Source organism: Balaenoptera ricei, chromosome 18 (assembly GCF_028023285.1).
Source record: "Balaenoptera ricei isolate mBalRic1 chromosome 18, mBalRic1.hap2, whole genome shotgun sequence".
Classification (NCBI taxonomy): domain Eukaryota; kingdom Metazoa; phylum Chordata; class Mammalia; order Artiodactyla; family Balaenopteridae; genus Balaenoptera; species Balaenoptera ricei.
Genome location: NC_082656.1, coordinates 81,836,742 through 81,864,380, shown reverse-complemented (window position 1 = coordinate 81,864,380; position 27,639 = coordinate 81,836,742). Strand labels below are relative to the sequence as shown.

General features: G+C 55.1%; 1 protein-coding gene across 6 annotated transcripts in view; it reads left to right on the top strand.

The window, feature by feature from the left end:
• CARS2 (cysteinyl-tRNA synthetase 2, mitochondrial) overlaps positions 1-27,639 on the top strand; it is a 35,893-nt gene that overhangs the window by 5,727 nt on the left and 2,527 nt on the right. For 3 of the 6 annotated variants that reach the window (XM_059903079.1, XM_059903080.1, XM_059903081.1), the window contains exons 4-13: positions 7,235-7,306; positions 7,411-7,516; positions 11,293-11,376; positions 13,466-13,595; positions 17,044-17,177; positions 19,515-19,582; positions 24,350-24,416; positions 25,208-25,346; positions 26,798-26,921; positions 27,423-27,521. In XM_059903079.1, the coding sequence (XP_059759062.1) occupies positions 7,235-7,306; positions 7,411-7,516; positions 11,293-11,376; positions 13,466-13,595; positions 17,044-17,177; positions 19,515-19,582; positions 24,350-24,416; positions 25,208-25,346; positions 26,798-26,921; positions 27,423-27,521 (1,023 nt within the window). The remainder of the gene's footprint in view (positions 1-7,234; positions 7,307-7,410; positions 7,517-11,292; positions 11,377-13,465; positions 13,596-17,043; positions 17,178-19,514; positions 19,583-24,349; positions 24,417-25,207; positions 25,347-26,797; positions 26,922-27,422; positions 27,522-27,639) is intronic. The other 3 variants (XM_059903082.1, XM_059903083.1, XM_059903084.1) reach the window with 1 other exon arrangement.

Here is a 27,639-nt window from a genome sequence, read left to right as displayed (position 1 = left end):
TTATACTTTATATTGTTTCATAACCTGTTTTTTCCACTTATTGCATTTTGAGTGTTTTTTCGTGTTATGTATTCTTAAACATTTTTAAATAGTCTTAACAACCTTCCGTCACACAGACATTGTACTTACTACCATCCTTATTTTTGGACTCTTGCATTCCTCCCATATTCTGTTATTTTCTCTCAGATTTATTTCCTAGAAACCCCATCTTCCTATTTCCTACCGATTTGCCTTTTTAATAACTAGACAGCATTCTGCCGTTGGAGGCTACTCAGAGATTCCTCTGGACCTCCCCATCTTTGACTGTTTTTATTGTTTCTAGGTGTTAAAAATAGTGCTGCAGTGAATTTCTTTTTCTCCCCCTCTGTTTTGTCTGCTTAAATACTTTTCCCAAGGTGGAATTACTAGGTCAAATGATGAGCAGTTTATTTGATACGATTTGTCACCCTTCTTGGAGTCGGATCGTTTCAGAGAGAGGTTACCAGCAGTGCCGAAAACGGGTTCCAACTTTAAACGTATTTCCTCACGTCCTCAGCACAGTGGGGTTTCCCATTTTTGTTTAGCCTGGGTAGCTCAGTCAGTGTGTCGTGTTCCCTTACAGTGGACTCGACTTCTGTTTCCAGGACTGTCCCTGAACTTCATTGACCGTCCGGGTCCAGGCTCAGGCCTGGGACAGAGGCTTTGTGTGGACAGAGGTGAGACAGACAGTTCTGGCCTCCGGACCTTGTGTCCGGCGAGGCAGACGGACCCTCAGACGGATGCTCTGTGTGTGACTTAGTTTATTTTGTAAGTCCAGATTGGGGGTGGGGTGCAAAGAGGATCACTGCGCCTTTCTGGAATTCGGAAATGACTTACTGGAGGAGGTTCGCCCACGCGGGATGTTAAGTGTTAGGAAGGGATTGGCCCGTGAAGAGCGAGACATTCTGGGTGGAGGGGAGAGCGTGGAGAGAGCAGAGCGTGTCCTGCGTGGAAGCCAATCCTGCAGTATCCCTGGCACGTGGGGCGGGCGGTGCCGGCTGGCGAAGCTGGAGAGGGAGGGCGTCCCGGCCTGGACAATGCCCTGGGAGTTGGGCTCTGTTCCGTAGACCGTGGGACCTTCCAGCACGGGACCAGCTCGGTGCAGTGGGAACGGCCCGCTCTGGGGCGGGGGGATGCGACCAGGGACAAGGGCCTCAGGGAGGGCTCGGTGGGCGCCCTGCACTGGGGGAGGGTGAGCGCTTCGTGAGTGGAGAGAGAGGGAGTTTGAGGTATCGGAGGAAACCCCAACCAGTCTGAAGCTCAGCTCAGGGCTGTGTTGAAATAAAAATACGCATGTGGTCTTTGTCGTGGTTCCTGGTCCACAGCTGGAGTGATAGTGTGTGTCTTCTGTGAGCTAATGGGATGACCAGTGGCTGGGGCCCCTAGGTGGCGTCGGGATGGGGGCTGGTGCCAGAAAGACCAGCCATGAGTTGAGCTGGAACTTTCACTCCCACCTGCATCCCTCCACCCCTGCCTACCTCCTGGCAGGGGAGAGGGGCTGGAGGTTGAGCTGATCACCGATGGCCAGGGGTTTAATCAACCTTCCCAAGGATGAAGCCTCCATAAAACCCCCAGACGACGGGGCTCTGGAACTTCCAGGTTGCTGGACATGGAGGTGCTGGGAGGTGGTGCCCGCCCGGCCCCCCGAGGGCATGCACATGCCCCCCCCAACCTCGTCCCGCGTGTCTTGTCCACGGGGCTGCTGCTGAGTTGTGTCCTTCATATAAACTGGTAATGGGAAGTGGAGTGCTCTCCTGAGTTCTGTGACTCGTTTCATCAAACCCCCAAATTTCTAGTTGGTGGACAAAAGTGCTGGTGGCCTGGGGACCCCACTGCTGCAGGTGTCTGAAGTGGGGCAGTCCTGTGGGACTGAGCCCTTAACTTGCGGGCTCTGTGCTGACCCCGGGAGCTGGTGGCAGAATAGGATTGACGGGGCTTCCCTGGTGGCGCGGTGGTTAAGAATCTGCCTGCCAATGCAGGGGACATGGGTTCGAGCCCTGGTCCAGGAAGATCCCACATGCCGTGGAGCAACTGAGCCCGCCCGCCACAACTACTGAGCCCATGAGCCACAAGTACTGAAGCCCACGCTCCTAGAGCCCATGCTCTGCAACAAGAGAAGCCACCACAGTGAGAAGCCCACGCGCCACAACGAAGAGTACCCCCCGCTCGCCGCAACTAGAGAAAGCCCGCGCGCAGCAAAAAAGACCCAATGCAGCCAAAAATAAATAACAATAAAATAAATAAGTTTATTTTTAAAAAAACAAAACGAATAGGATTGACTTCCAGCTGGAGTCAGAGGGTCGGAGAAGTGGTTGGCATTGGAAAAGACACACCACGTTTGGTACCAGAAAGGAGCCACTGCAGGGCTGGAGGTGAAGATCAGGCGGTGCCAGCGCTGGCGGTTCATCATCCCGTCCCTGGTTCTCTCTGACGGTTTAGTTCGAGCCCTGGCCTGATTCTGTCTCTGCCTGGTCTCCAAATCCCCCGCCTGTGTCCGGTGTCCCTGCGGTCACGTGTCCACCCTGGTCCACCACCGGAGCCTAGAGGCGAGGTCATGAGATGCCGACGCGGGAGCTGCTGCTTCGTGGGGACCTGTGAGGGAGCAGGGGCTGGGGGAGCAGAGGGAGACGGGGGCGGGAAGGGAGCGGGCGGCGCGGGGCCGCAGGGGCGGGGCCGCAGCCCCCGACTGGCAGGGGCCGTGTGCTGCTGTCGCTGTCGCTGTCCCTGTCGCTGTCCCTCTGTCTTCCCGCCTGGAGCCATTTGTCCAGGGCCATCTCACTTCGGTCTGTGCTCAGCCACTTGCTGGGGTGGCAGCCCTGGGGTCCTAGAGTGGAGGTTTTGAGCGAACACGATGCAGGAAGGAGTGTCCTGTCGTCCACGGTGAGGACAGACCAAGGGGAAGGCGGGGGGCAGGCGTGCGACGTCCCTCTGGAATCCGCTGGGATCCGGGCAGGAGCCGCACAGGGTCCGGGACGCTTGGTGGGAAGGTCGGTCCCGCGACGCAGAGCAGGGTGGACGCTGGAGCCCCGCCTCGCTGGCTGGGGTAGGACGGAGAGGACAGAAGCCTGTGACCTGGCGTGGCAGCTGGGTGAGCGGCCTGCAGGAAGCCCGCGGCAGGGCGGCGTCTGGAAGTGCAGGCTGCTCGAGAAGGACGGCGCCCAGGCCGGCGTTCCACCTGTCCTCACGCCCGGACGGGACGTGAGGCCGCGCAGGCGTGTCCCCGCCCTGGGCGCTTTGGGGTTGGCTGTGAGGCCTCAGAGTCGGAGGTGGAGCTGTCCAGCCACCGGTGGGGGGGGGGGGGGCTTGGCGGGTGGGCGGCGGAGGGGAAAGATGGGGTGCGCGGGGGGTTAGGGGAGTGTGGGCCAGCAGCCGCGGGGTGAAGGCCGGGAGCCTGGGGAGGGAGGGGCTGGACGTCCACAGGCGCAGGAGGAGTGGGGCTTCAGGGGGTCCCGCGGGAGGCGTTGCTTGCTACTTTATAAAGAACTTGCAAAGAATTTGCGTTACTTAGAACGTGAGAGTGGGTACGATTGGTTAAAGATCCTAAGCGCAGAATGTTTTAATTTTTGACACCTGAGCGTTTCAGTACTTATTACACAGCAGGATACTAACCTGGCATCCAAGGGTCTCTTCTGTCCTCAAAATAGAGTCTTACTTCAAGGGGATAAACCGTTCATCTGAAACACAGAGTTACGAAGATACCTGTTTGTTTCTTCGGATCCAGCAGAGAGGCTGTTCTTTTTACTGAGGGCAAACGTTTTTGACGATGGCCATACCTTCATGCCATCTGCTCCAGCACTTGCTCTTAAAATATTTTAAATTATAATATTTCACTTTTCTGAATCACTTCCTTGACTTTAATTTTTGGCACAGTTTTGTAGTTTGTCAGGGATAAAAACCGCAGGAAGATTTCTGGGGTAAGGATGAAAAGAAACGAGGTATATTCGCATGGTCGCATTTTTTGTTAAGAAAAACGATAAATGTCTCAGCGATTCAAGCCGAGTTACTCTCTCTGTGCTTCGGAACCCTGGCCTGCGTGCCCTTCCCTCCGGGAAGAAGGCTGGACGCGCAGCTGAGGGCGAGGGCTGGACCGGCGGGGTCCCCTGCCAGGGAGAGCTCAGCTGAGGTGATCCAGCGGGGGTCTGAAATAACAGGGACCAGGACCCGTGTCAGCAGCGCCTCCTGTAGGTTGTTCTGTGGAGAGAGCAGCGCGAGCCCCTCGTGGGGTGGGCCCAGCTGCCTAGAACTGAAATGTTAGTTTTGGAATATGATTCCCTCTCCCCCAAGCCAGCAACAGCTCATGCCCACTTGCAGTTCACTGTCACTGGGAGCGCTCGCAGCCGTCCTCACCCCGCGCGGAGCAGGACGTGCCTGTTTGCGCAGAGGTGCCCCCCACACACCGTGTGTCCGTATTATCGGAGCTGGACACGCTGATCCTGGAGTTCCCACGGAAGAGCAGATAGCAAGAGTAGCCAGGACAAGGGAGGGGGTAGCCCTACCAGATGTTAAAGCAGTTAAAAACCTATAGAAAGTTGTTGTTTTTAATATATTCTTTCCCCTTTTTTAGCACAGCTTTACTGAGGTGGAACAGACCCAAGGGAAGCTGCACGTAGTGCACACAGTGTGTGCAGCCCGATAAACCCCCCACGCCTGTGACCATCACCGGTGTCGAGATGGTGACCGTCACCACCCTTCCCCCCAGAAACCCCACCCTCCAGCCTCCCTGCGCCCCACCCCGAAGCACCCCCGTCCGCTTTCTGCGTCTCTGGAGGCTGTAGAGATTAAACATTAATTTATAGTTACACCAAGAGACAGACGATGGAACACACTAGAAAGTCCAGAAATAGACACAGTAAATCATGGAAATTTATTTTATGATAAAGATGGCATTTCAGATCATTGGGGAACAGATGAATTACTCACCAAAAAGTGTTGACAGTTGGGTAACCATCTGGGGAAAAAAATAAACCAGAGTTGGATATATGCCTCACAACCAAATCTGAAGCAGATCGGATTTCACATAAGAGAAGTGGAACCACAAATTACTGGAATAAACCTTGGGGCACTTTTTATAGCCTTGTGTTGGGGAAGGCTTTCCTAAGTTTGTTTCCAAACCCAGAAAAGATGGAGAAATGTAAAAGATTGCTAAATATAAAAATGAAATTTTCTGCCTGCCATAAAATAGCCATAAGGTTGAAAGACTGTGAAAAAAATTGAAATTCCTACTGGGGGTAAAAGGTTGGTTTCTTTTCTTTAAAAAATACTTCCTACGTATCAATAAGAAAAGACCTAAAAGACCTACAACTCTGTAGAAAAAAGGTTCATTTCAGATGGTTTAGTGCAGATGGTCCCTAAACACGTGAGATGTTCAAGCTCCCTCAAAATACAAGAATTGCAGCTTAAAGATGCAACGAGAACGTGCTATTATTTAGTATCACATCGACGAGGTCCAGCCGTCCGCCAGCACTGTGCCCGAGCCTGGCGGGTCAGGTTCCAGTACCTCCGGAGGCGCTGCCAGCAGCCTGCGAAGGGTGTGCGTGTGTCCTCGACCAGGGCGTCACGTGCGGGTCTGTAGCTCAGGCTGCGCACTCGCGTGGGTGTCACGGCCGGAGACGGCGAGAGCGCGGACCGGGTGGTGCGAGGTTCACGCCCGGCTGGGAGACGGACGCGGACGCAGGCCTGCGTGGGAAGGTGGCGCTCGGCGCACCGCGTGCCCGGGTCCCCGCTACCGTGTGGCGTCAGCCGAGGAGACCAGGCGCAGGCGCAGGCGCGTGGGGGGCTTTGGAGAGGCGGTACAAGCACCCAGCTGACCACGCTTGTGCTCCTGGGACGATTCTGACGGTGTTTGCCTTGTGGGAGGGCGGCCGGGCTTGCGCACATTTACGTTGCTCGTGTTCTCCAAGAGAGAATTGCCGTGCAAGAGACTGAAATCAGGTAAATACTGATCAGATAGATGCTGATCTTTGGTCCCACATTGCGTTTTATTTGAAACTTCTGAAACGGCACCGAGTTTTTAGGCGTTACTGTTCGGTTGGCCTTTTGTCCTCTGGATAGATGTACGGTAGCAGATTTCTTGTTTAGGAGGTCTGCTCTGCCACAGGGCCACGCTCAGGGGAAGGCCCAGTGGGTCTGGGTGTCCTGTCTGCGGGGGAGTGATATGAACAAGGCTCTTCTGTCCGCTGTCTCACCCGCGTGCACGGGAATCCCCGGAGCCATCTAAGGGGTGACTCGCTGGGACTCTCCACCTTGCAAAGCAGAGGCAGAGAGGTTTGTTGTCTTGCCCCGGACCACGCAGCGAAAAAGACACTTTGTTCACCAGGTTTATTTCTTCAGTAAACGCTCCCTGGCCTCGGTTTCCAGGACGATTCCTTTTTCGGGCCCGGGGCTGGGACGAAGGTGGCCTCAGGGTGACGGGGCTCGGGGTGGCCTTCCACTTGAGGAGGTTTCGTTGTCCTCCGGAGCGGGAGTGTCTTCACCCTGACGCTGTTTCACGGGGTGAGGGGAGCAGGGCAGGGGTGCCTAGCGCGGAGCAGACGCAGGTGCCGGCGGAGTTGAGAGCTCACGGTCGTGGACCCGCGTAGGGTTTCAGGACGTCAGGGTCGTGCTCTGTGCTGGGCATGTTTTTCTGCTGAAAAGTAAGAAGTGCCCTAGGGAGGACTGTCGTGTGTGCCGGGCCCCCCTCCCCCCCGAATCCAGAGCCCCTGCGTTCAGAATTCAGCGTACTTCTCTGGGGGTTCTGCTTGCCCCCGACGTCCAGCCCTGGCCCCTCCAGATGGAACACCCGTCACGGTCCCCACCGATGGGGGCTGCATCGCTTTCACATGTTTCTGAGACATTTCCTCACACATGCACTTGTGACTTGTTTTCTCTTGCCCCCTGAGAGATAAGGGATACAAGTCGGGAACTCAAGTGGTTGTGTGTCAGGCGGGGTGACCTGGCTTGCCCTGGTCCTAGAAGAGCAGAGGCTACTTTGTAGGTCTTTGGGTTTTGTTTTGAATTACATAACGGAAATCATGACACGGTTTATTCCTTTTTCTCTCTGACCAGAAAGCAGGTCAGTAAAGCTTTTTGACCAGCTAAGGGACTAGGACGATTAAATGCCCCTTTGTGGGCCAGGACCGCGTGGAGGCCGTGCTGGGCGGGCCGTCAGGGGTGGCCGTGCCTCTGGGGTTCCGCCGTGAGCCCCCCAGACTCGCATGCTCTCCTCATCTTCTTACAGATGAACGTGTCGCCCGCTTCCCTGGCCAATCTTTATGAAGAAGACTTCAAACAAGACATGGCAGCCTTGAAGGTAGGTGGGTGATGAGCAGCTTGGACGGTGGAGTCAGTGGGGCTGACCCCCCCCAACCCCGCGTGGAGCTGCGGAAACCGTGTCTCTCCTCTGCTTTCTTACAGGTTCTCCCACCCACCGTGTACCTGAGGGTAACTGAAAACATTCCTCAGATAATTGCTTTTATCGAGAGAATCATTGCTAACGGGCACGCTTACTCCACCCCGAAAGGTAGCAGTTATGTTATTAACCTGATCGCTGGGTGAGACCCGTAGGAGTTTGACGGGCGGGCTGCATATTTGGGTGGCCGAACGTCTTACTGTCTTTCTTGGTAGGATTCTTACGGCAAAAATGTTGTGAGATTTTCTACGATTATGTCTCTTTGTGAAGCTATTGAATCAGTTCTCTTTCAAAATACCTTGCGCTGTCAGAGGCGAGATGAGCATCCGAGAGTCGGTCTCGTCGCGGCAAACGTGGCCAGGTGCCAGCGGCCACGGGGTCTGGGTGGGGGTACAGTCTTCACTGGAACCTTTTTTCAACTTTGTTTATAATTTTTCACAACACAGTTGGGGACAGTGGCGGTCGCTCTGAAGACCCACTCCCTTGTTAAGGACTGGCCCTCCCTCCGCGTAGGGGAGGGTCGTTTTTGATGGGCCAGTGGCAGAAACGGCAGATCTCCCGACACTGCCACTCGCATCTGTGCGTAAAGGGCCTCGCCCTACGTAACTCCAGCGTCATCACCAGCCCCAGGCGCTGCACCGAGCCCTCCCGCATCCCGTGGCCTCTGCACGGGGCTGTGTCCCCTGTTCCGTCTAAGACACACCCACAGTGTTCCCTCCACGAAGCTGAAGACACTGACTGGGTCCCTTGTACAGAACACCCCGTCTTCAGGTGCTTTGCCTGATCCTCTTGGAGACAAAACCTGAATATAGCAAATACGTGAAGGAAAAAGCGCAAGTCCTCGTGTGCGCAGGCTGCACGCGGCTCCAGGCAGGGTCCCCGCGCCTCTCAAGCGCTCGGGCGGGACCACGAAGGAAAGGTGCTCCCTGTCCGGTCATCCCCGTACACCGCATCGAGGGTCACACTTCTTCCTTTGTCCTCTACTCACAACGAGCATGGCAGCACCTGCAGAGCCCCGACCCGGGCTGGGCGCTCTGGGCATTATTCACGAGGTCAGAGGCTTTTCTGGTCCAAGAACCGACACGTTGTGCAAATAAGGCAGCACGGGATGGGCTGCCCAGTGGGACGGTGCCAGTATCAGAGCTGAGGAAGCTCACCGTCAGCCCCGGGGGTGGAGAAGCTTCCTGGGAGGGAGGAGGCTTTGGCCAGGGCTTTGGGGATGGGCAGGATCTGGGAGGCACGGCTGGGGAGAAGGTGGTGCAGCTGAAAAAAGGCAGGATCCCAGAGGCAGCAAAACGCCAGGGTGCAGCCTTGCCCTGGGGCCCCAGACAAAAGCAGCAGCTCCTAAACCAGTTAAACTGGACCCAGAGGAAGGGCCAGACAAAGCACCCCAAGACGGGCATTCTGTACAACAGGGGACCCGGTCGGTGTCTTCAGCTGTGGAGAGAACACAGTGGGTGTGTCTTAGACGGAAGAGGGGACACAGCCCCGTGCAGAGGCCGCGGGATGCGGGAGGGCTCGGTGCAGCGCCTGGGGCTGGTGATGGCGCTGGGGTTACATAGGGCGAGGCCCTTTATGCACAGCTGCACGTCTGCTCCAGAAGATACAGGAGGCGTCTCCCCGCGGTCCTGGAACCGGAGGTGGAGGAGTGACCAGACCTGAGACCTGTGTCCTGAGGCACCAGGGGTTCACCCAGGCGTGGCACAGGATAAATGCTGCGTGTCGTCCTGTTTTGTTTTGTTTTTTTAATTTATTTTTATTTTTGGCTGCGTTGGGTCTTCGTTGCAGTGCACGGGCTTCTCATTGCGGTGGCTTCTCTTGTTGCGGAGCACGGGCTCTAGGCACGCGGGCTTCAGTAGTTGTGGCTCACGGGCTCAGGAGTTGTGGCACACGGGTTCAGTAGTTGTGGCTTGAGGGCTCTAGAGCGCAGGCTCAGTCGTTGTGGCGCACGGGCTTAGTTGCTCCACGGCATGTGGGATCTTCCCGGACCAGGGCTCGAACCCGTGTTCCCTGCATTGGCAGGCGGACTCTTAACCGCTGCGCCGCCAGGGAAGCCCAGGTTGTACATTTTTAATAATGGTGACACAAACATAATTCATTTAAAATAAATGCATTAACTTGAACTCCAGTAATTTGGATTTTGTGGCAGTTCCACAAAAGCTTGACTCTAATTTGAGCTTTGAACTATTTGTGAAGAAAAAATTTGTTCAGCAAATGGGTGAAGTAAGCCCAGGTTCGGGAAAACGTGTCCTCTATCAAGGGAGCAGTTTCTCCGTCAAAGCATTTTCAAAGTGCTGTCCGCATTCTGACTTAGTAGAAAGCAGTTCCCACAGTATTTGTTTCGCTGCTGTACCCCGGCATGTAGGTCGGGCTCAGTAATAAACTGCGTGCGGAGGAAGGACCCCGTGGGGGACTGGCAGAGCCCAGTCACCGGGGGCCGTTTCCCCACTGTTCTGCCGATTGCCCCCCTGTGGCACTGGCGCCTGCCCTGTCCCCGCCAGCTGGGCTGGAGAGTGACCGGGGACATGGGTCTCTGACAGTCAAAGCTCCCTGGATCTTGTGTTCGTTTTGTTTGTTTTGGCCGCTCTGTGAGGCAGGCGGGAACTTAGTTCCCCGACCAGGGATTGAACCTGGGCCCCCTGCAGTGGAAGCGCGGAGACTTAACCACTGGACCGCCAGGGAAGTCCCGTAAAAGCTTCCTGGATCTTAAAGCAACCTGTCTTCAAGGCCACTGTCCCTAAGAAGGATAGTGCAGATACAGATTAGTAACTGTCAGTACAAAGAATGTGAAGATTAAAAACCAGAAGTTTGCGAAGGTTAAAAATTGCACCCGAGGGGGCTTCCCTGGTGGCACAGTGGTTGAGAATCTGCCTGCCAATGCAGGGGACACGGGTTCGAGCCCTGGTCTGGGAAGATCCCACATGCCGCGGAGCAGCTAGGCCCGTGAGCCACAACTACTGAGCCTGCGCGTCTGGAGCCTGTGCTCCGCAACAGGAGAGGCCGCGATGGTGAGAGGCCCGTGCATCGCGATGAAGAGTGGCCCCCGCTCGCCGCAACTAGAGAAAGCCCTCGCGCAGAAACGAAGACCCAACACAGCCAAAAATAAATAAATAAATCATTAAATGTTAAAATGATAATATTAAAAAAAAAAGTTATGCGAATGGAATCATACAGTCTTTAGCCTTTTAAAAAAAAAAAAAAATCGCACCCGACCTTGGGCCCTTGCGCTGATCGCGGCGTGCAGGTGGCCGGTCAGGAGTGCGATCCAGTGGCCGCGGCGTCGGCCTTCCTGAGCGCCGGCTCCTTCGGGGCAGGACTCTTCCCGCCAGGTCTGCGGCTCTGCCGCCGCCTTCCCTGCTCTGCCTCTTCCCGACTGGGGGCGAGCAGGGCTCCCGGGCTCTGCAGGGTCCCCGTGGGAGGGTCGTCTGGCACCCGCAGCCCGCGTGCACCTCGGTGAAAGGACCCCACGGCGGGGGGGATGCTTTCGTGTGGGGTGCCTGTTCTGAGTGGCAGGGTGGTCTTAGGGTATCTGGGTTGAAAAAGGCTTGCTTTATTGATGGGTCTGTAACCCAGGGCCCAGAGCTGAAGGCAGGCCAGTGATAAACTCACTTGCCTTCTTTCTTGTTGAAAAGAACTGGCTCAACATCTTACAGAGAACTTACATTTGTGTTTTCCCTTCCACAACCGGACGTTCATGATGTGTGCAAACGCATGCTTTTACAATACAGTGTTGTTGTTAATTCTGGTTTAAACATACAGTGAAAGGCGCCACCTGAAGGCTGATGCCGTATCCTGGGTTCAGGTTCTAATTGTCATTAGCTGTGAGGCCTGTGTAGATGCGGGTGTTGATGACAGAAACGAGCTTCACGGTCACCTTTATGAAACAGGCAACGTCTACTTCGACCTGCAGTCAAGAGGAGACAGATACGGCAAGCTGGTCGGCGTGGCCCCTGCCCCCGTGGGAGAGACAGGTGGGTCCAGCCTCTCCCTCCCGTGGGGTTCTGGGGACAAAGCCCAGACCCTCCCGTGCTCGAGGGGGGCGAGGACGCCTGCTCTCTCAGACGTGGTGATGTTGCCGGACGTCGATCACACCCGAGTTTTCGATTTAGTTGGGTTTTTTGGAATAGAGAGACCACGCAGAGTAGAAAGTTCCCGCAGCACGTGACACGCGGCCTCCCATTCCTCCCTGGGGCGCTCTGCACGTGCACGTGCCGTCTGGGGTGTCACGTCTTAACGCTCTTGTCCAACTGGCTGCTGTCACGTGTTCAATCCCCGTAGGTGTTTTATCATACATAAATTCCCACGTAAACTTCCCCGTGTCGTTAAGTTCCCATACGTATTTTAGCATGTATGACATTCCCGCTGTATTCGAATCTATTCCTATACCCTCTTCTGCAAAGTCATTTTTATGGAGAAGAAATAATAAGTATATAGAACTATATGAAAAATAATTGGGAGATTGGGATTGACGTAAACATCATTTTAAAGGATACTGTTGATATTTAACAGAATCAAACAAAAAATGAGCAAAAACCCAAAAGACAAGTTGTCTGAGTTGTCTCTGTCTGTAGGCGTAACCCTCCCGCCCTATGAACCGTGTCATTTCAGTCTAATTACAGAGGGTGTGTTGGGTTGACTCCTCAGAACAGTTCTTACGTGTGCTCGGTCGTTGTTATCCTGCTCCCGTCCTGGACCACCCACGCCTGCGAGGCGTGGCCCCGGCCTTAGGGGAGCAGAGGAGGAACTTCTGATACCTACACATTCTAGCATCAGCAGCCCTTTAAAAAAAAAATAGACTTTATTTTTTCGAGCAGTTTTAGGTTCACCGCAGAATCGCGCGGCAGGTGCAGAGAGTTCCATACGCCCGCTGCCCCGCTGTACCAGCGTCCCCACCGGAGTGGGACGTGTTAGAACTGGTGGACCTGCTCTGACACGCCAGCCTCACCCCGAGTCCGTAGTCTACATCAGGGTCACTCTTGGTGTCTCTGTGGGTTTAGACGGATGTGTAATGACAGGTGTCCGTCATTATAGTATCGCGCAGAGAGTTTCTCTGCCCTGAAGATCCTCTGTGCTCTGCCTGTTCATCCCCCCTCCCGCCCCAGCCTCTGTCAACCACTGATCTTTTTACTGTCCCCATTGTTTTGCCTTTTCCAGAATGTCACAGAGTGGGAATCATACAGTCTAGCCTTTTCAGACTGGCTTCTTTCACTTAGTAATAAGCCTGTAAGATTCCTCCTTTTTTTTGTTTTTTTTTAAAGATTTTTTTTTTTTTGATGTGGACCACGTTTAAAGTCTTTAATGAATTCGTGACAATATTGCTTCTGTTTTATGTTTTGGTTTTTCGGCTGCGAGGCAGGTGGGATCTTAGCTCCCCCACCAGGGATCGAACCTGCAGCCCCCACACCGGAAGGCGAAGTCTTAACCACTGGGCCGCCAGGGACATCCCCCTCCATGTTTTCTCATGGCTCGAAAGCTCACTTCTTATCAGCATTGAGTAACACTCCATTGTCTGGATGGACCACAGTTTGTTTATCCATCACCCACTGAAGGGCATCTTGGTGGCCTCCCAGCTCTGGAACGTAAAGAGAGCCCCGTACCGGCTTGTCCTATGGCCCTGAACCCTCCTCTTCCGAGTTCTCTTGCTTTCTGAATGTGATTGATACAGTACTCTGGTATTTCCCTTTTTGCTCTGTGTGATTATCACCTCTCTTTGAAAACCGTGACTCTGAAACTCAGCTACTGACAGAGACGGAATGAGGGAGAATGAGAGCGCGTGCGGAGGAGGCCCCTCAGGCAGCACGTGCTTGCAACCCCGCGCGCAGCGCTCAGGTTACTGAAGCGGGCCGCACTGCGGGGGACCGCGTGCTTCTGTCATGTTACAGAGAAGAGTATCCGGTAGCCGTCTAGCTTTCACGTGGCAAAGAGAAAAACACGTGCACGAGAAACGTGAGGTTACTTCTCAGAGGAACGGAATCGGGGACATGCGTCCACCTGTTTGGGGCTGACTGTGTTGGTTCGTTCTCGATTCCCTCCCGCTGATTAACCGTCTGTCACTGGCAGGTCACTCTGACAAGCGGCATGCCAGCGACTTCGCACTGTGGAAGGCGGCGAAGCCCCGGGAGCCGTCCTGGGCCTCGCCGTGGGGAGCCGGGAGGCCTGGTTGGCATACCGAGTGTTCCACCATCGCCAGGTGAGCTGTTCCCGGAGTCGTCTGTGCTGTGATGTGCACGCTCGGCCAGCAGAGGGTGCAGGCGGGGCAGGCTTGGTCCTAGTGCCGGCAACGCAGGTGGTTTGGAAAGGAAGCTTAGCGCCCGGGGGGGGGGGGACCGGCCGTGGGAAGGGAAACAGCAAAACCAGAACACGTTTATCTCCCCAACATCAGCGCTTGTTCTCTTTAGTAGAAGAGCCCGCTTTGCAGTTAGTTCTTGACTGCCCATCGCACGCAGGCCAGCTCCGGGGGTGCCAGCATCTCTTCCGCGGTAGGTTCAGGAAGGCGGCCAGGGACCTGGGCGAGGGGCTGGACCCCCATCCTCGGCCCCAGAGCTGGTCCTGGACCAGGCACCTCGAGCGTGACCCCCAGCGTCCCCTTCCGTCTGCCCTTTCTGCCGGTTCTGTCTCGGGCAGCACCACGCCCGGGACGTGTCTGTCTTGGGAACCCCTGTAAACACAGTGCTTCTCTGGTCCCCATTCTCCTCCAGGGACCCTCTTTTTTGTCTCTTCTCTCACTGTCCACGCATCCCCACTGTTGTCTGACGGGCGTCCCCACCCACTCTGGTCTCCTGAGGTCACGGTGACCGTCAGCCCGGTCTGTGACGGGCCGCTGACACCCCTGCTCGCTCCCTGGCTTCTGTGGAATAACGTTCTTCTGGTTTTGGCGCCTCTGCTGGGGCCTCATCCACCTTCCTTTTGTGGACCTGCCCTGTGGACCGTCCCTCCGGCGTCGGCGCTCCCTTGGCTCTGCCCGTGTGTGTTTGTGTGTGTGTGTGTGTGTGTGTGTGTGTGTGTGTGTGTGTGTGTGTGCAGGTGTGTGTGCGTGTGTCTGCATGTGTGCTCGCAGGTACCGAAGGCCGCATCCCGCCTGGGCTCTCCACTTCCAGCCTGCCTCGGGGGTTCCCACCATGGTTCCCTGAGCCCTGCACGTTAACTCATGGATTTTGATACATTTGATGTGTTGCAGATATTTATTATAATCAGGTTTTTTTAAAATTAATTAATTTTTGGCTGCACTGGGCCTTTGTTGCCGCATGTGGGCTTTCTCTAGTTGCAGCGAGCGCGGGCTACTCATTGCGGTGGCTTCTCTTGTTGCAGAGCACCGGCTCTAGGCGCATGGGCTGCAGTAGTTGTGGCTCATGGGCTCTAGAGCGCAGGCTCAGTAGTTGTGGTGCACGGGCTTAGTTGCTCCACGGCACGTGGGCTCTTCCTGGACCAGGGCTCGAACCCATGTCCCCTGCACTGGCAGGTGGATTCTTAACCACTGCGCCACCAGGGAAGCCCCTGTAATCAATTTTTAAAATTAGAAACAAAGTATGATTAAGGTGAACATTTCAAACTACCAGCCACACCCCAAATTTTAAGATCAGCAAACCCAGTCGTCCTCGTATCGCAAACCCAGTCGTCCTCCTGTCGGCTGTTGCACGTAGCAGCTTCCTGGCTGGGCGTGAACGTTACCTAGGAGCAGGCTGCCCTGTGCCTCGGCCCCGCGCTGGTTCCGTCTCTGGTGCAGGCTCGCCCCACTCTCCGGGGGAAGCCTCACCCTCCGCCCCCGGCCTGTGCCAGCGTGCCCATCCCAGTGAAGACCCAGAAGGGGTCCTACCTCCACCACCCCTCGCTGCGCGCTCACCCTCGTGAGCTGCCCTCGCCCGTGGTGATGTCTGTATGACTTACCGGGAAACACACCTGAAACTCCTGAGATGTCACACCCTGTTGTCAGTGTGAAACGGGGTCCAACTTTTCGTTTAAAAAACCATCAACTGGGGACTTCCCTGGCGGTCCAGTGGCTAAGACTTCGCACTCCCAGTGCAGGGGGCACGGGTTCCATCCCTGGTCGGGGAGCTAGATCCCACATGTATGCTGCAACTGAGAAGTCAGCGTGCCACAACCAAGAGTTCACGTGCTGCGACTAAGAGTTCACGTGTCGCAACTAAGAGTCAGAATGCTGCAACTAAGAAGTCGGTACGCCGCAACGAAGATCCCGCGTGCCGCAACCAAGATCGAGCATAGCCAAAGTAAATAAATAAATAAATAAATGTTAAAAACAAACAGACATGTCCAGCTCTCAGCCCTACTGTAAACACGTAAAAGTATTTACAAATACTTGTTGATTTAACAGTGGTGTGGGATATACATCGTGTTGTAAAAAGATCTTTATCTTTTAGATTCAAATAATTTCTCTAAAGCAGAAAACATTTAGTAAATTTCAAATGTAATGTTACCATTAAATGTTTTATTTTTGTTGAAATCTAAATAATGAAAATGGACTTCTATTCCTTTTCAGCTTTCTCTTATTTTAAAATAGGTGTGACATACAGACAAGACTAGAGACTAATACAGCGAACACTGCAGACCCACAGTTTAGCTGTTAAGTCTTAACTTCGTCATATTTGCTTCAGATCTTTGTAAAAATGGGTCACTCGTTACAAATGCAAGTGTGGCCCCTCATACGCTCCTCCCCAGTCCTGGTCCCTCCCATCTCACGCTCGCCCTCATAGCGTTTGAATGTGAAGGACTCTTATTAGAGATTCTCTAGAACCCACTGCCAAGGATGTACGGTGCTGGACGACCTGCTCGCCCACTCAGCTCAGGTGTGACCAGTGCATGCGTGGTTCTTCCAGAGCTGGGCCAGTGGGAGGAGAGTTGGCCTTCAGCAGGAAGGACCTCAGTGAGGCTGTGGCATCTTTGAAAACATCTATTTTTAACCATTTTTAGAAAACTCACCGGTGTCTGCACCCCCGGGGGGGCCGACGGGCCCGCCTTGCGCCCCCTTTCCGTTGTGCGAGCTTTTGCATTTTTCATTGATCTGCATTTTTAACGTCCTCTGAAGCAGCTGCTGGTCAGCCTGGACCACTGGTGCTGGTACCGGTTGTTTTGCAGGTGCTCTGGTGACAGCTGCACACACTGAGTGTCCCCGGCAGGCCTGAGAGGTGCAGCGTGCAGTTCTGTGGACTGAGGTTTTTCGGGACCGAGCAGCCTTATAGCTGAAATGCCGCCAGCTGAAATGTGTCACTTTGAATTCTGTTACTTTGTTATGCATGCATGGCTGCTGAATGGCTCATTTTTCAAAAGCCAAATTAAAAATCTCTTGATTTTATAGTTCTTTTTTTGTTATAGTTGAACAACCACTAAGGTCTGCCTATTGAAAGTAAGAAAAAGTAATTTTGAAGTTTTTAAAAACCACATGTTGTATCCAGAGCAAAGAAAATGAAGTCTCTTTCCCAGGAGGAAAAGCTATGAATTAGAGATTTTATGAAGTAAAAACAAATGTCAGGTTCCGTTTGCATCAGGTGAATTATCATGCACTTGGAATTGGGCTCCATTCGGTGTGTGCGTGGCCCAGGGCTGGAAGGAGTAAATACGGGAGGTGGTTTGGAGACCGTGTCACTGGAGTGAGTTAACTCCCTGCTCTGCGCTGTGTCTTGCAGTTTGGTGTTTGGAAGTCGGCTGGACATCCACTCGGGTGGCATAGATTTAGCATTTCCTCACCACGAGAACGAAATCGCACAGTGCGAGGTCTTTCACCAGTGCCAGCAGTGGGGGAATTATTTCCTACATTCTGGTGAGTGATGACTTGAGATTGATTTGTTCCATTTCAATTCTCTCGACTCTGTCTGTGAAACAGCTACCTTTGGAAACACCTGCATCAGCTAATAGGTCAAGAAACAAAGTTGTCCCTTAAATTGTCTTTGACTTGTTGTTGGTTGGACGTGAACTTCCTTGGACTGGAATATCGAATATGCCTTTTGGAACTGAAACGTGAGCTGACGAGAGTTCGGAAAATGTTACGCAGTGCTGTTCTGTCGGAGTTTGTTTGAAAGGAAACTACGAAGAGGGAATTTCAAATAGCATGATGTCGTAATGATTATGAATACGCCATTCTTGAGCTGTGACATCGGCACCGTGAATATCTGTCATTCTCTGAAAGCGCTGCCTTCCGTTTCCCTGTTCAAAAATCCTCGTGAGTCACACCAGTCGTCTGCTCTCAGAAGTGGATACGAAGTTGTGAGACCAGCGGCGTCTTGAGCGAAGCAATTTTGGAATTTCCTGTGACGCATGGGGAGATTCACGTGTCCAAGATTGTGACAAAGGTCGTGGAGCCACCGTGAACTGGTTTTGTTACCTTTCTGGAGTGGGCAGTGAAGGTATTTGAGGGGAAGAAAGAGAAAAGCCTTTGGTAGTGATGGGGTTGGGAGATGCAAACACGGTCAACATCTAAAGCTCAGGAAGCCAACAAGAACCATTTCTTTAAGTCCTTAGGTTAAGGAAACCAGGTTTTGCCAGCGAGGTGGTATTAAACGCAGACACGCTCCAGTTTTGTAACACGCAGTAGCTGCTTCAGGTCTGCGGCGAGGGTCCACGTGGGTGACAGTGACCAGCGGGGCTGCCTTCCGCGCAGGCCCGCCCTGCAGCGTCTCTGCCACCCCGAGTCCACCTCACCCCGTGTGCCCCGCCCGGAGCCCGGGGGCCAGCCTCGCGGCTCTCTGTGCGACCCCGCATCTCGGTGCTGCCCTGAGGTCATCTGAAAGGGACGGGCTGAGTTGCCGTTCCCAGCGCAGGGGCCGAGGTCCGGTTTCCACCTCGTGTCCCTGCTTGGCGCCCGACAGGAGCCAGAACCCGCGTCCTTTGTGCCGGGCTGAGAGCCCGATGGCCCCGGCTCCGTTCCTCCGGCGCTTCAGCAGGGACCCCCGGACCCGTTTCCGGTCGGGGCTCACTCCTCTTGTCATAAACTGCGTGGAACCAGGTCTCCCCCTTCAGCGGGAGGACTTGGGAGAGCAGAGAGCTCCGGGCCCATCCGGGGAGTGAGTCGCAGGTCCCGGGGATGGAGGTGTTCCCGTGCCCGGTCGCAGGCTCGGGGACAGGTGATCCCGTGTTACCCATCGGGACGCAAGGGCTGGTCCCCACAGGCCCTTCATCGGTGGCGCGCGTGAGGAGTTGGGGTTTGCCGTCAGCACCGGTGCCCCTCGGTGACTGGGTCTGCCTTCAGACGGGACCCGCGGCAGTGCCAGCGCTCACGGGGCTCTGTGTCCGCACACGGCAGGTCCTGCTGCTTTGGATGCGGTGTGGGGAAGGGTTTTGCTGTTAAGACCCACGATCTGTTAGGACGTTGGAATCTTCTTTGTCCCGCTTTCACCCTGTCCCGGAGGAACAGCTGTGTCTCCTGACACCCTGGAGAATCGATGCATTTTCCTGAAGTAAATGGATGGAAGTAGAGTTCAGCAGTCAGATGAGTTTCGTTTTCCAGATGTTGTCAGTTTCTTAAAACTTTAATTGTACTTGGTGTATATGGCAGGCTGCATAGGTTGACATATTCAAGGTTACGTAGCTTTTTGGAAGCCACATTGTAACCAGTTCTTGGAAGAGTTGGCTTGAAAAAAGGTGGTGCTTGAAGTTGTGTCAGAAAATGTGGAAGAATCTTCTGTTGGGAAATCACAGCTCCCTTGGAAGTGAACCTCGTACAGATGTGGTCCAGGCTCAGATGGAGGAGTCCTGAGGGGGTTCGGGTCCCCCGTCTTTCACACACGGTGGTGAAACGGTGCTGAGGCTGGGATATGTCTGAAAACGAGCTACAGAAACGCCCGCAGTGTTGCTCGGAGACCCGCACACTTTGTGGAAGCAAAGATGTGTCCTCTCCTCGGGCGCTGAGTCAGGTCCCCTGTGTTGGTGAGTCACAGGAGAGGGAGGGGCCGTCCCCGCAGTGTGATGCCCTGGCCCAGGGTGGACGTGGGCCCCCCTTCCTGGCGGGCTGAGCGCGGGGCCGATCTGGGGGGCCTGTGTGGGCATCCACACAGGGCTGTGCGACGGGTCAGGGCTCCCGGAGTCCAGGCGCCTTTGGAGACGCGCCCTCCTTCACCCTCCCTCTGGGGGTACAGAATGAGTGACTTTGTTTTTGTTTCAGGGCATTTGCACGTGAAGGGCAAAGAAGAGAAAATGTCCAAATCACTGAAGAACTACATCACAATTAAGGTAATGTGCTTGTGTTTCCTGTGTGCCCACCAGTTTGCCGACGTGTCGCGGAGGCTGATGTGCATCAGGAGACCCCCATCTCCGGTTCCCCATGTCCCCGGCGCCCTGACGGGCTTCTCCTGCTTCTGGGTTAAACGGCTCTTTCTTGTCTAAAAGCGCGAGGCGGTGTTTCCTGTCCTGTCCCCTCCTGTGTCGGCTTCTGGGGGCCTCGGCCTCTTCCCCCTCCCTGTTCCAAGACTCTGATTTTATTGATTTGGGCCCTCTCTCTCTCTCTCTCTTTTTTTTTTTTTTTGATGAGTCTAGCTAAAGGTTTATTGATTTTATCTTTTCAGAGAACCAGCTCTTAGTTTCATTGATCTTTCATATTTTTTTTCAGTCTTTATTTCATTTATTTCTGCTCTTACCTTTATGATTTCTTTCCTTCTATTAACTTTGGGTTTTGTTTGTTCTTCTTCTAGTGCCTTAAGGTGTAAAGTTAGGTTGTTTATTTGAGATTTTTCTTAAGTTTTTCTGAGGTTTTTCTTGTATTACTAAATACTTCCCTTTTAGGACTGCTTTTGCTGCATCCCATGTATATATGAGGTTATTTTAGTGGATGATCTCAGTTTGAACACATGCTAACAAGCTTGCATTTTTACCCACCTCCCATGTTTAATGTTTTTTACATCATGTTTTACATCTTTTTGTTTTGTGTATCACTTTACTTATTGTGGATAGAGATGATTTTTAGTATTTTTGTCTTTTAACCTTCCCACTAGCTTTATAAGTGGTCACTCTGTCTTTACTGAATGTTTGCCTTTACCAATGAGATTTTTCCTTTCATAATTTTCGTATTTCTAGTTGTGGACTTTTCTTTTCCTCTTAGAGAAGTCCCTTTAACATGTCGTGTAATGTTGGTTTAGGGGTTCTGTTGCTTGTCTGTAAGATTCTTTCTCTCTCCTTCAGATCTGAAAGATAGCCTTGCTGGGTAGAGTATTCTTGGTTGTAGGTTTTTTCCTTGCATCACTTTGAGTATATCATGTTGCTCCTTTCTGGCGTGCAGAAAAGTCAGCTGACAGTCTTATGAGAGTTCCCCTGTGAGAAACTAGTTGCTTTTCCCTTGCTGCTTTTAAGATTTTCTCTTTGTTTTTAATTTTTCCATTTTAATTACAGTGTGTCTTGCTGTGGATCTCTTCGGGTTCATCTCGTTTGGGCCTCTCTGTGCTTCCTGGGCTTGGATGTCTATTTCCTTTCGCAGGCTAGGCAGATTTCCAGCTTAGCTGGAAATACAAGCTCTCTGCCCCTTTCTCTTCTCTCTTCTTCTGGGGCCCCTACAATGCGAACATTAGTGCATGTGGTGTTGTCCCAGGTGTCTCTTAAACTACTGAGTCTTTTGCATGAGTCATATGGAGTTAACTCATCTGAATGGCTGAATCATCTATTGTAAGGGCGCACCTTAATTAATTTAAACCATCCCCTATTGATGGCCATTTAAATTATATTTTTCATGGCCGTATTAAACTACATCTGCTTGGGTACATGCATTTAAAATTTTCATAGGTATTACAAAGTCTGCATAACTTTCCTGACCACGTAGTGAGTGGCCCATGGTGGGTGCTACTCCAGGACTGAGTTACTTCCCTGCTGTTGGACTTTGTAGGAGACCAAAGTCTTCCCCAGCCTCACATTCCAGCCCCTGGCAACTACTGGTCTGCTCTCCATTTCTTTCTTTCTTCCTTCCTTCCTCCCTCCCTCCCTCCCTTCATTCCTCCCTCCCTCCCTCCCTCCCTCCCTCCCTCTCTCCCTCTCTCTCTCTCTCTCTCTCTTTCCCGCACCGCATGGCTTGCGGGATCTTAGTTCCCTGACCAGGGATCAAACCCAGGGCCCCGGCAGTGAGCGCAGAGTCCTAACCACTGGACTGCCAGGGAATTCCCTGCTCTCTGTTTCTATGAGTTTGTTTTTTTTTTTAAGATTCCACATGTGGGTGAGATCATACAGTATTTGTCTTTCTCTGCTTTCTTTCACTGAGCCCAGTGTCCTCTAGGTTCATCCATGTTGTCACAAATGGCAGGATTTCCTTCTTTTGATGATTAATAGTCCGTAGTATGTATATGCACGTGTATGTGTGTGTGTGAGCGTGTGTCACATCTTCTTTATCCATTCATCTATCAGTGGACACTTAGGTTGTTTCCGTATCTTGGCTATTGTCAGTAATGCTGCATTGAACATAGGGGTGCAGATATATCTACGAGATAGTGATTTTGTTTCCTTCAGATGTGTACCTAGAAGTGGAATTGCTGGATTGTATGGTAACTCTATTTTTGATTTTTTGAGGAACCTTCATACTGTTTTCCACGGTGGCTGTACCAGTTTACATTCCCACCAACCGTGCACAAGGGTTCCCTTTTCTCAATATTCTAATCAACACTTAGTTCTTTTCTTTGATGGCAACCATTCTGACAGGTGTAGTGATATCTTATTGTGGTTTTGATTTGCATTTCCCTGATGATTAGTGATGTTGAGCATCTTTTCAGGTACCTACCTGTTGGCCATTTGTAGGTCTTCTTTGGAAAAATGTTTATTCAAGTCTTTTGCCCATTTTTTTTTTTTTTTTTTCTTTTGCCCATTTTTGAATCTTTTTTTTTTTTTTTGCTATTGAGTTGTGTGAGTTCTTTATATATTTTGGATATTTATCCCTTATGAGATAGATGGTCTGCAAATGTTTTCTCCCATTCTCTTGGCTGTCTTTTCATTTTGTTGACCGCTTCCTTTGCTGTGCAGAAGCTTTTTAGTTTGATATAGTCCTACCTTCTTTCTATATCATTATCAGGGAACGGTCCACAGACACAGAATGCCGTAGAAAGGTTAGATTCCAGATTTCCGTTGAACTCTCTGTCTCCATAGGGGCATCCCACAGTGGTGAAAATAAATACCCTTTAGTGTTGCTGGCGTTTGGAGAACTATTAACTTAGATTTCTAAACACACATTGAGGTTTATCTGAATGAGTCCACATTCTGAGTGGCAGGAAACTCCCCCCCTTTTTTGGGGGGTGGGGAATGCCCAAGTGGCGTGCGGGATCTTAGTTCCCCGACCAGGGATTGAACCCGTGCCCCCGGCGGTGGAAGCGCGGAGTCTTAACCACTGGACCGCCAGGGAAGTCCAGGAATAACCCTTTAAAATAAAACCACCTAAAATCCTTTTTGGATGAAATAGAGAACATGGCTACCCCTGAAAACATAAAGTGCTAAAATGGAGAAGAGATTTCTCTCAGAAAAAACCGAAGACCTAGACAGATGTAAAATATCCATAATGTTAGTTTTTAAATTCTGTGACTAAATGCACGATTATGAGCAGAAAGTCAGGAGTGCAGGAGAGGTACCAACTCGGAGAGAGACGCGCGTGGGGCTGGGGGCGGCGTGTCGTGTGTCTGTCAGCGGTCAGGGCCCCGGGGCTGCGGGGAGGGCTTGCTGATGGTGGCCACGCTGCGGAGAGGCACAGCTTTGCTTCTGCCCAAACAGCTCCACAGCCACACGTACCAAGCGTCTGGCAGCGATTTATAAAAAGCTAAACAGACAACAATTTACAAAAACAAATCCTCACCTAAGGCAAGCGTGTCCACGGGGAAGAGGCCTCCTGCTACATTGTCAGAGACAGGAGAGGACTTGTAACAAGTTATGAAGCAGTTGAGTCCATGCTTCGGTGGGGAAGGAAACCTAAAGAAATAATTCAAAAAGGAGAGGGAAAAGTCAGAGGGTGGCTAAAGGCCCTCCGGGTACCCGGTGTTCACTCTCTGTCCCCGGTGTGACCCCACGCCAGCTGAGCTGCGTGTTTACTGGGGTCCCGCCGAGCATAGCCGGTTATCACGAGACCCTGGCAGGTCGGGGAAGCGCTGTCAGAGTGGCTGGAGTGACGGCCGACGGGACACAGAAGGACTTGCAGAGAAGGCACAGGATGCAGCCCTGGCCTTGGGTGTCTGGCGTGTGGTTCACTAAAGCCTCGTCTTTCTGGCGCCGTTACAGACACGCTGCAGTTAACGGCGCATCCGCATCTTAGCATTCTGTAAGTGATGCGCCGTGCGCGACAGTGCTAGTTCTTTACCTGCCTGTGCTGTTCGTGGTGCAGCAACTACATCGCGGCGCAGGGGCTCGGTCTCCATGCTGCTGCTTGCAGATTTAAAGGGGAAGTGACGGGTGAGAACACGAGGGCACGTGACTGCGCAAACGCGGGAATTAACACGCACGCTGTGTGCTGCCCACCGCACGGGGCCTCAAGGTAGTTGGCTAGTTTGGGGAATTAAGGGGACGAAGAAATACTCCTTTTTCACACTCTGGGAAGGAGCACCAGGAGACGGACACAGACGTTGAAATACCGGGTCTCTTACTGATGAAGGTCGGGTGGGACGGGGCTCTTCACCTTTTTCCCTGTCGATCCTGTTGTTGGCCTGGCGAAATCTGTGGCCCCTTCCTTAGAACTTAACGTCTTTAAACACACAGAATGAAATCTGTAGGACTTTGACAGGTGTTGATTGTATCGAGATACAGGAATCCACGCCCTCCCTCACTTGAGTGAATGCACTAACAGAATCCAGCTGTGGGTCTGAGCCCCGCAGGTCACATCAGATGAGCGACAGCACAGGCCGCGTGGGGGTGACGCTGCCACAGGCTCGGGGGGCGAACACCCCGCGACTGCCCGGGGGGCGGTCCAGGTGTCCACACTGGTGGTTGGAGGAGCGCTGCGTGTGCCTGGGGGTTAGTGGCTCCCGTCTCTCCCGGCCCCGCCCCCTGCAGGACTTCCTCAGCACGGCCTCCCCAGACGTCTTCCGGCTCTTCTGCCTGCGGAGCAGCTACAGGTCAGGTGAGCTGGCAGGGAGGCCTGGGTGCTCCTCACGTGCGGCCCCGGGGAGCCTCTGAGGGCCTCTGGGGACCCCGAAATCCGGGTGGGGTGCGCCCCGTGCCGTTGGGGTGTTGCCCTCGTGCCCTGAGGTTGGGTTCTGGACGGAAGCCCGAGGAGGATGCTCCAGGGAGCACGGTCCCGGCGCTCGGCCAGGAGACCCCGGAGCCTGGCCCGAGGCCGCGGCTCTGCTGTGGGACTCGGGTGCCCAGCGCTCCACGGGGCCCGGAGAGCCTGGGCTGCGGCACCTGACCCCCGGCTTCGTGGGCTGGCCGTCCTGGCACAGGGCCTGAGCCGGGAGCCCTCAGCACGGCATCGCCCCTCCCCCGGGCCAGGGGGCACGTCCCCTTCCAGCCCCGAAGGCGAGTCTGGGGACCCCGGCGCTCCCCGCTGGCTGGACCCCTGTCCAGAGACCTGGGGCCGCCCGGGCGCAGCCAGTGTCCCTAATCTGTCCCCGCACGCTCGCGGGCGGGGTGACGGCCGGGTCTCCTGTTCCTCCGGGAACACGGAGCCCGAGTCCTCGTGGCACCGGTCGGCTGGCCTCCCCAGAGGCGCTTCAGGCGCCCGGCGGGGCCCCCGCTTTCCAGAGCCGTCTGTCTGTCTGTACATCTGTCAACGGGAATGAGCCCTCGGCCACCCACGTGGGGAGGGGTGTCCATGTTTCCTCCCAGGGGGCCGGACGCCCGGCGTCAGGACAGAGCCTGGCGGTCTGCGGGCGCTCGCGGCTCCCGGGTGACCGGGCCCCCTCCCCGCAGCCGTGGACTACAGCGACGGCGCCATGCTCGAGGCCAGGCGTCTGCTCCGTGCCGTGGCCGCCTTCGTGGGGGACGCTCGGGCCTACATGAGGGGGCAGCTGGCGGGCGGCCCCGTCCAGGAGGACGCGCTGTGGGAGAGGTGGGTGCTGCTCAGGGCCGCCCGAGGGAGCGCTGTGGACACGGGGGTGGGGCTGGTGGGAGCCCCGGGCCCGCCAGGGGAGGGGCAGGGACCTGCCTTCGGGGAGGCCTGGACGGCCCACGGTCGCGACTGAGCGTCAGGAGCCTCGTGGGTGGCGTGGTCGACGGACGTGGGGCGGGTGGGCGGACGAGCGAGCTGCTGAAGGAAGGAGGGGGGACCCGGGTCGCGGTGACGGGGGTCGACGGGCGCGCCCGGAAGCCCAGCGTGTGCCCCCCGCCCCCCGGGGGTCGGGGCCACAGGCCGGCCGTGCCTGCAGAGGTGGGAGCGCAGCAAGGGGCCCCGGGAAGTGAACCGAGTGGTGGCGCGGGCGGGAGGACGGAGCCCAGCCGGAGGCGGAGACGGTGTTTCCACTTTTGCTGCTGGGTAAACGACTCGACCTGGTCCTCTGTGTCTTACTGCATCCAAAAAAATGCGAGGAAGGTTTGAGATTGGCTTCAGAGATGGTGAGAAACTGGGAAGACGGACAGAGCCTCGGGGGATACCAGAGGGAGATGAGGGCAGGGTCATCGGGGGTCCCCGGAGGCTGGTGGTGGGCGGGGTCTGTGTGCCCCGCCGCCCAGGGATCCGCTGGAGGAGTAGAGGGCCCGGGGCTCCTTCGGGGCCGGCCGGGAGGAGGGCATCCACAGGAGGCAGGCAGGAGCTGCCTGTTGGTCACAGCGGAGCCCAGGCCGGAGCCCACGCCCTGGGGCCGGGCAGCTGGGCCTTGTGTGGCTGGGAGCCGTCAGTCCCTCGGCCACGCTCCCGACGGCGGGTGCCAGGGAAGGACTGGCAGTGCCGCTCACCGGCAGGCGTGCAGGGGAGTCTGCGCATCAGTCAGGAGAGGTCAGGTCACGCTGGGTGACAGACAGCGCTGGGTCGCAGGAGCCCAGGCAGCAAAGGTCTGTTTCTCCCCGTGGTCACTCGGGCCCAGGCTCGGGGGGAAGAGCTCGGGGGCTTTGCCCAACCCTTTCCTGTGCCTGGGGAGCAGGGCACCCGGAGGAGGTGGGGAAAGTCTGGGACGAGGGGCAGCAGGGAATCAATACGGTGGCGGAGCCTCGGAGGGGCCGGTGACTGACCGGCAGGCGGGCAGGACGGCGTGTGAGCGAGGGGTGGCTCGAAGGGGACCTGACGGTGCCGCTGGGGACGGGGCAGGGGGCAGGCGAGGAGGAGGTGACGGTGACCTCCGTTTCCTTGCCAGGGGCTGAGGGGGTCGAGCTTCGCGGCAGCCGGCTCCTGAGGGGGTCTGACAGCAGAGGGAAAGAGCTGGAAGGGCTGCCCTGGGGGTGGGAGCTGAGCGGGGAGCCCGAGGGTGGAGCCCCCGGGGGGCGTCCGTACTGGGACCCGGCCAGCGCTGTGGCTCCTGCCACCCAGCCGGGTCCCTGGAGCGGCCCCGTCTGCTCACCTCCCCAAAGGCTGGGCCGCACCAAGGGGGCCGTGCAGGCGGCGTTGGCGGACGACTTCGACACGCCGGGGGCGGTGGACGCCGTCACGGACCTGGCTCACCACGGGAACAGACAGCTGAAGGCGGCCGCCGAGGTAACTCCTGGGACGTGGCCACAGTTTTGAGGACAGAGCAGACGCCGCCTCGCCAGCCCCTGGGGCCACCCAGCTCCCAGAGCCGGTGGCCTCTGGGCCACCCCTGAGTGTGGCCCTGTCCCGGCCGGGGTCAGTAGAGCTGTGGGCCGTGGGGAGGCCCGGCACGTGGACACAGGAGCTCAGTGGAGTCCGAGTTTGTCACAAAGACGTGAGATGGGGAAGGAAGCCGGGTGGGGACCCCGACTGCCCCCCAGCCCTGCCCGACCCTGGGCCCTGGCGCCAGGCTCCACTCGGACGCCCAGGACCCAGGGACGCCCCGAAGGCCACCTGCTGCCGCCGCCGCCCTGGGGCTCGGTGCCAGCACAGGCGCTCAGAGCACAGGCCCCAGCCGCGGGCGGGAGCGCCGGCTTCGCAGGGCTGCGTCCGCGCCCGCCGGGGGCTGACCTGCCCGGGGTTGGTGCTCTTGCCTTTCAAGAGCCTTCTCTGGGTGACTTGTCGCAGGCGGCCGGTGGTCCCAGGAGCCCCGCCGTGTTCGGTGCCATCGTGTCCTACGTGGAGCAGTTCTTTGAGACAGTGGGGATTTCTCTGGCTGAGCGACAGGTACGCCCTTCTCCCTTCAGTCCTTGATCGTGGGACTTAATCTACATGCTACATGCTAACATGCTAATCTACACGCTAACACGGGAACAGCCACTTCTTCCCTTTCGAAGCGCCGGTT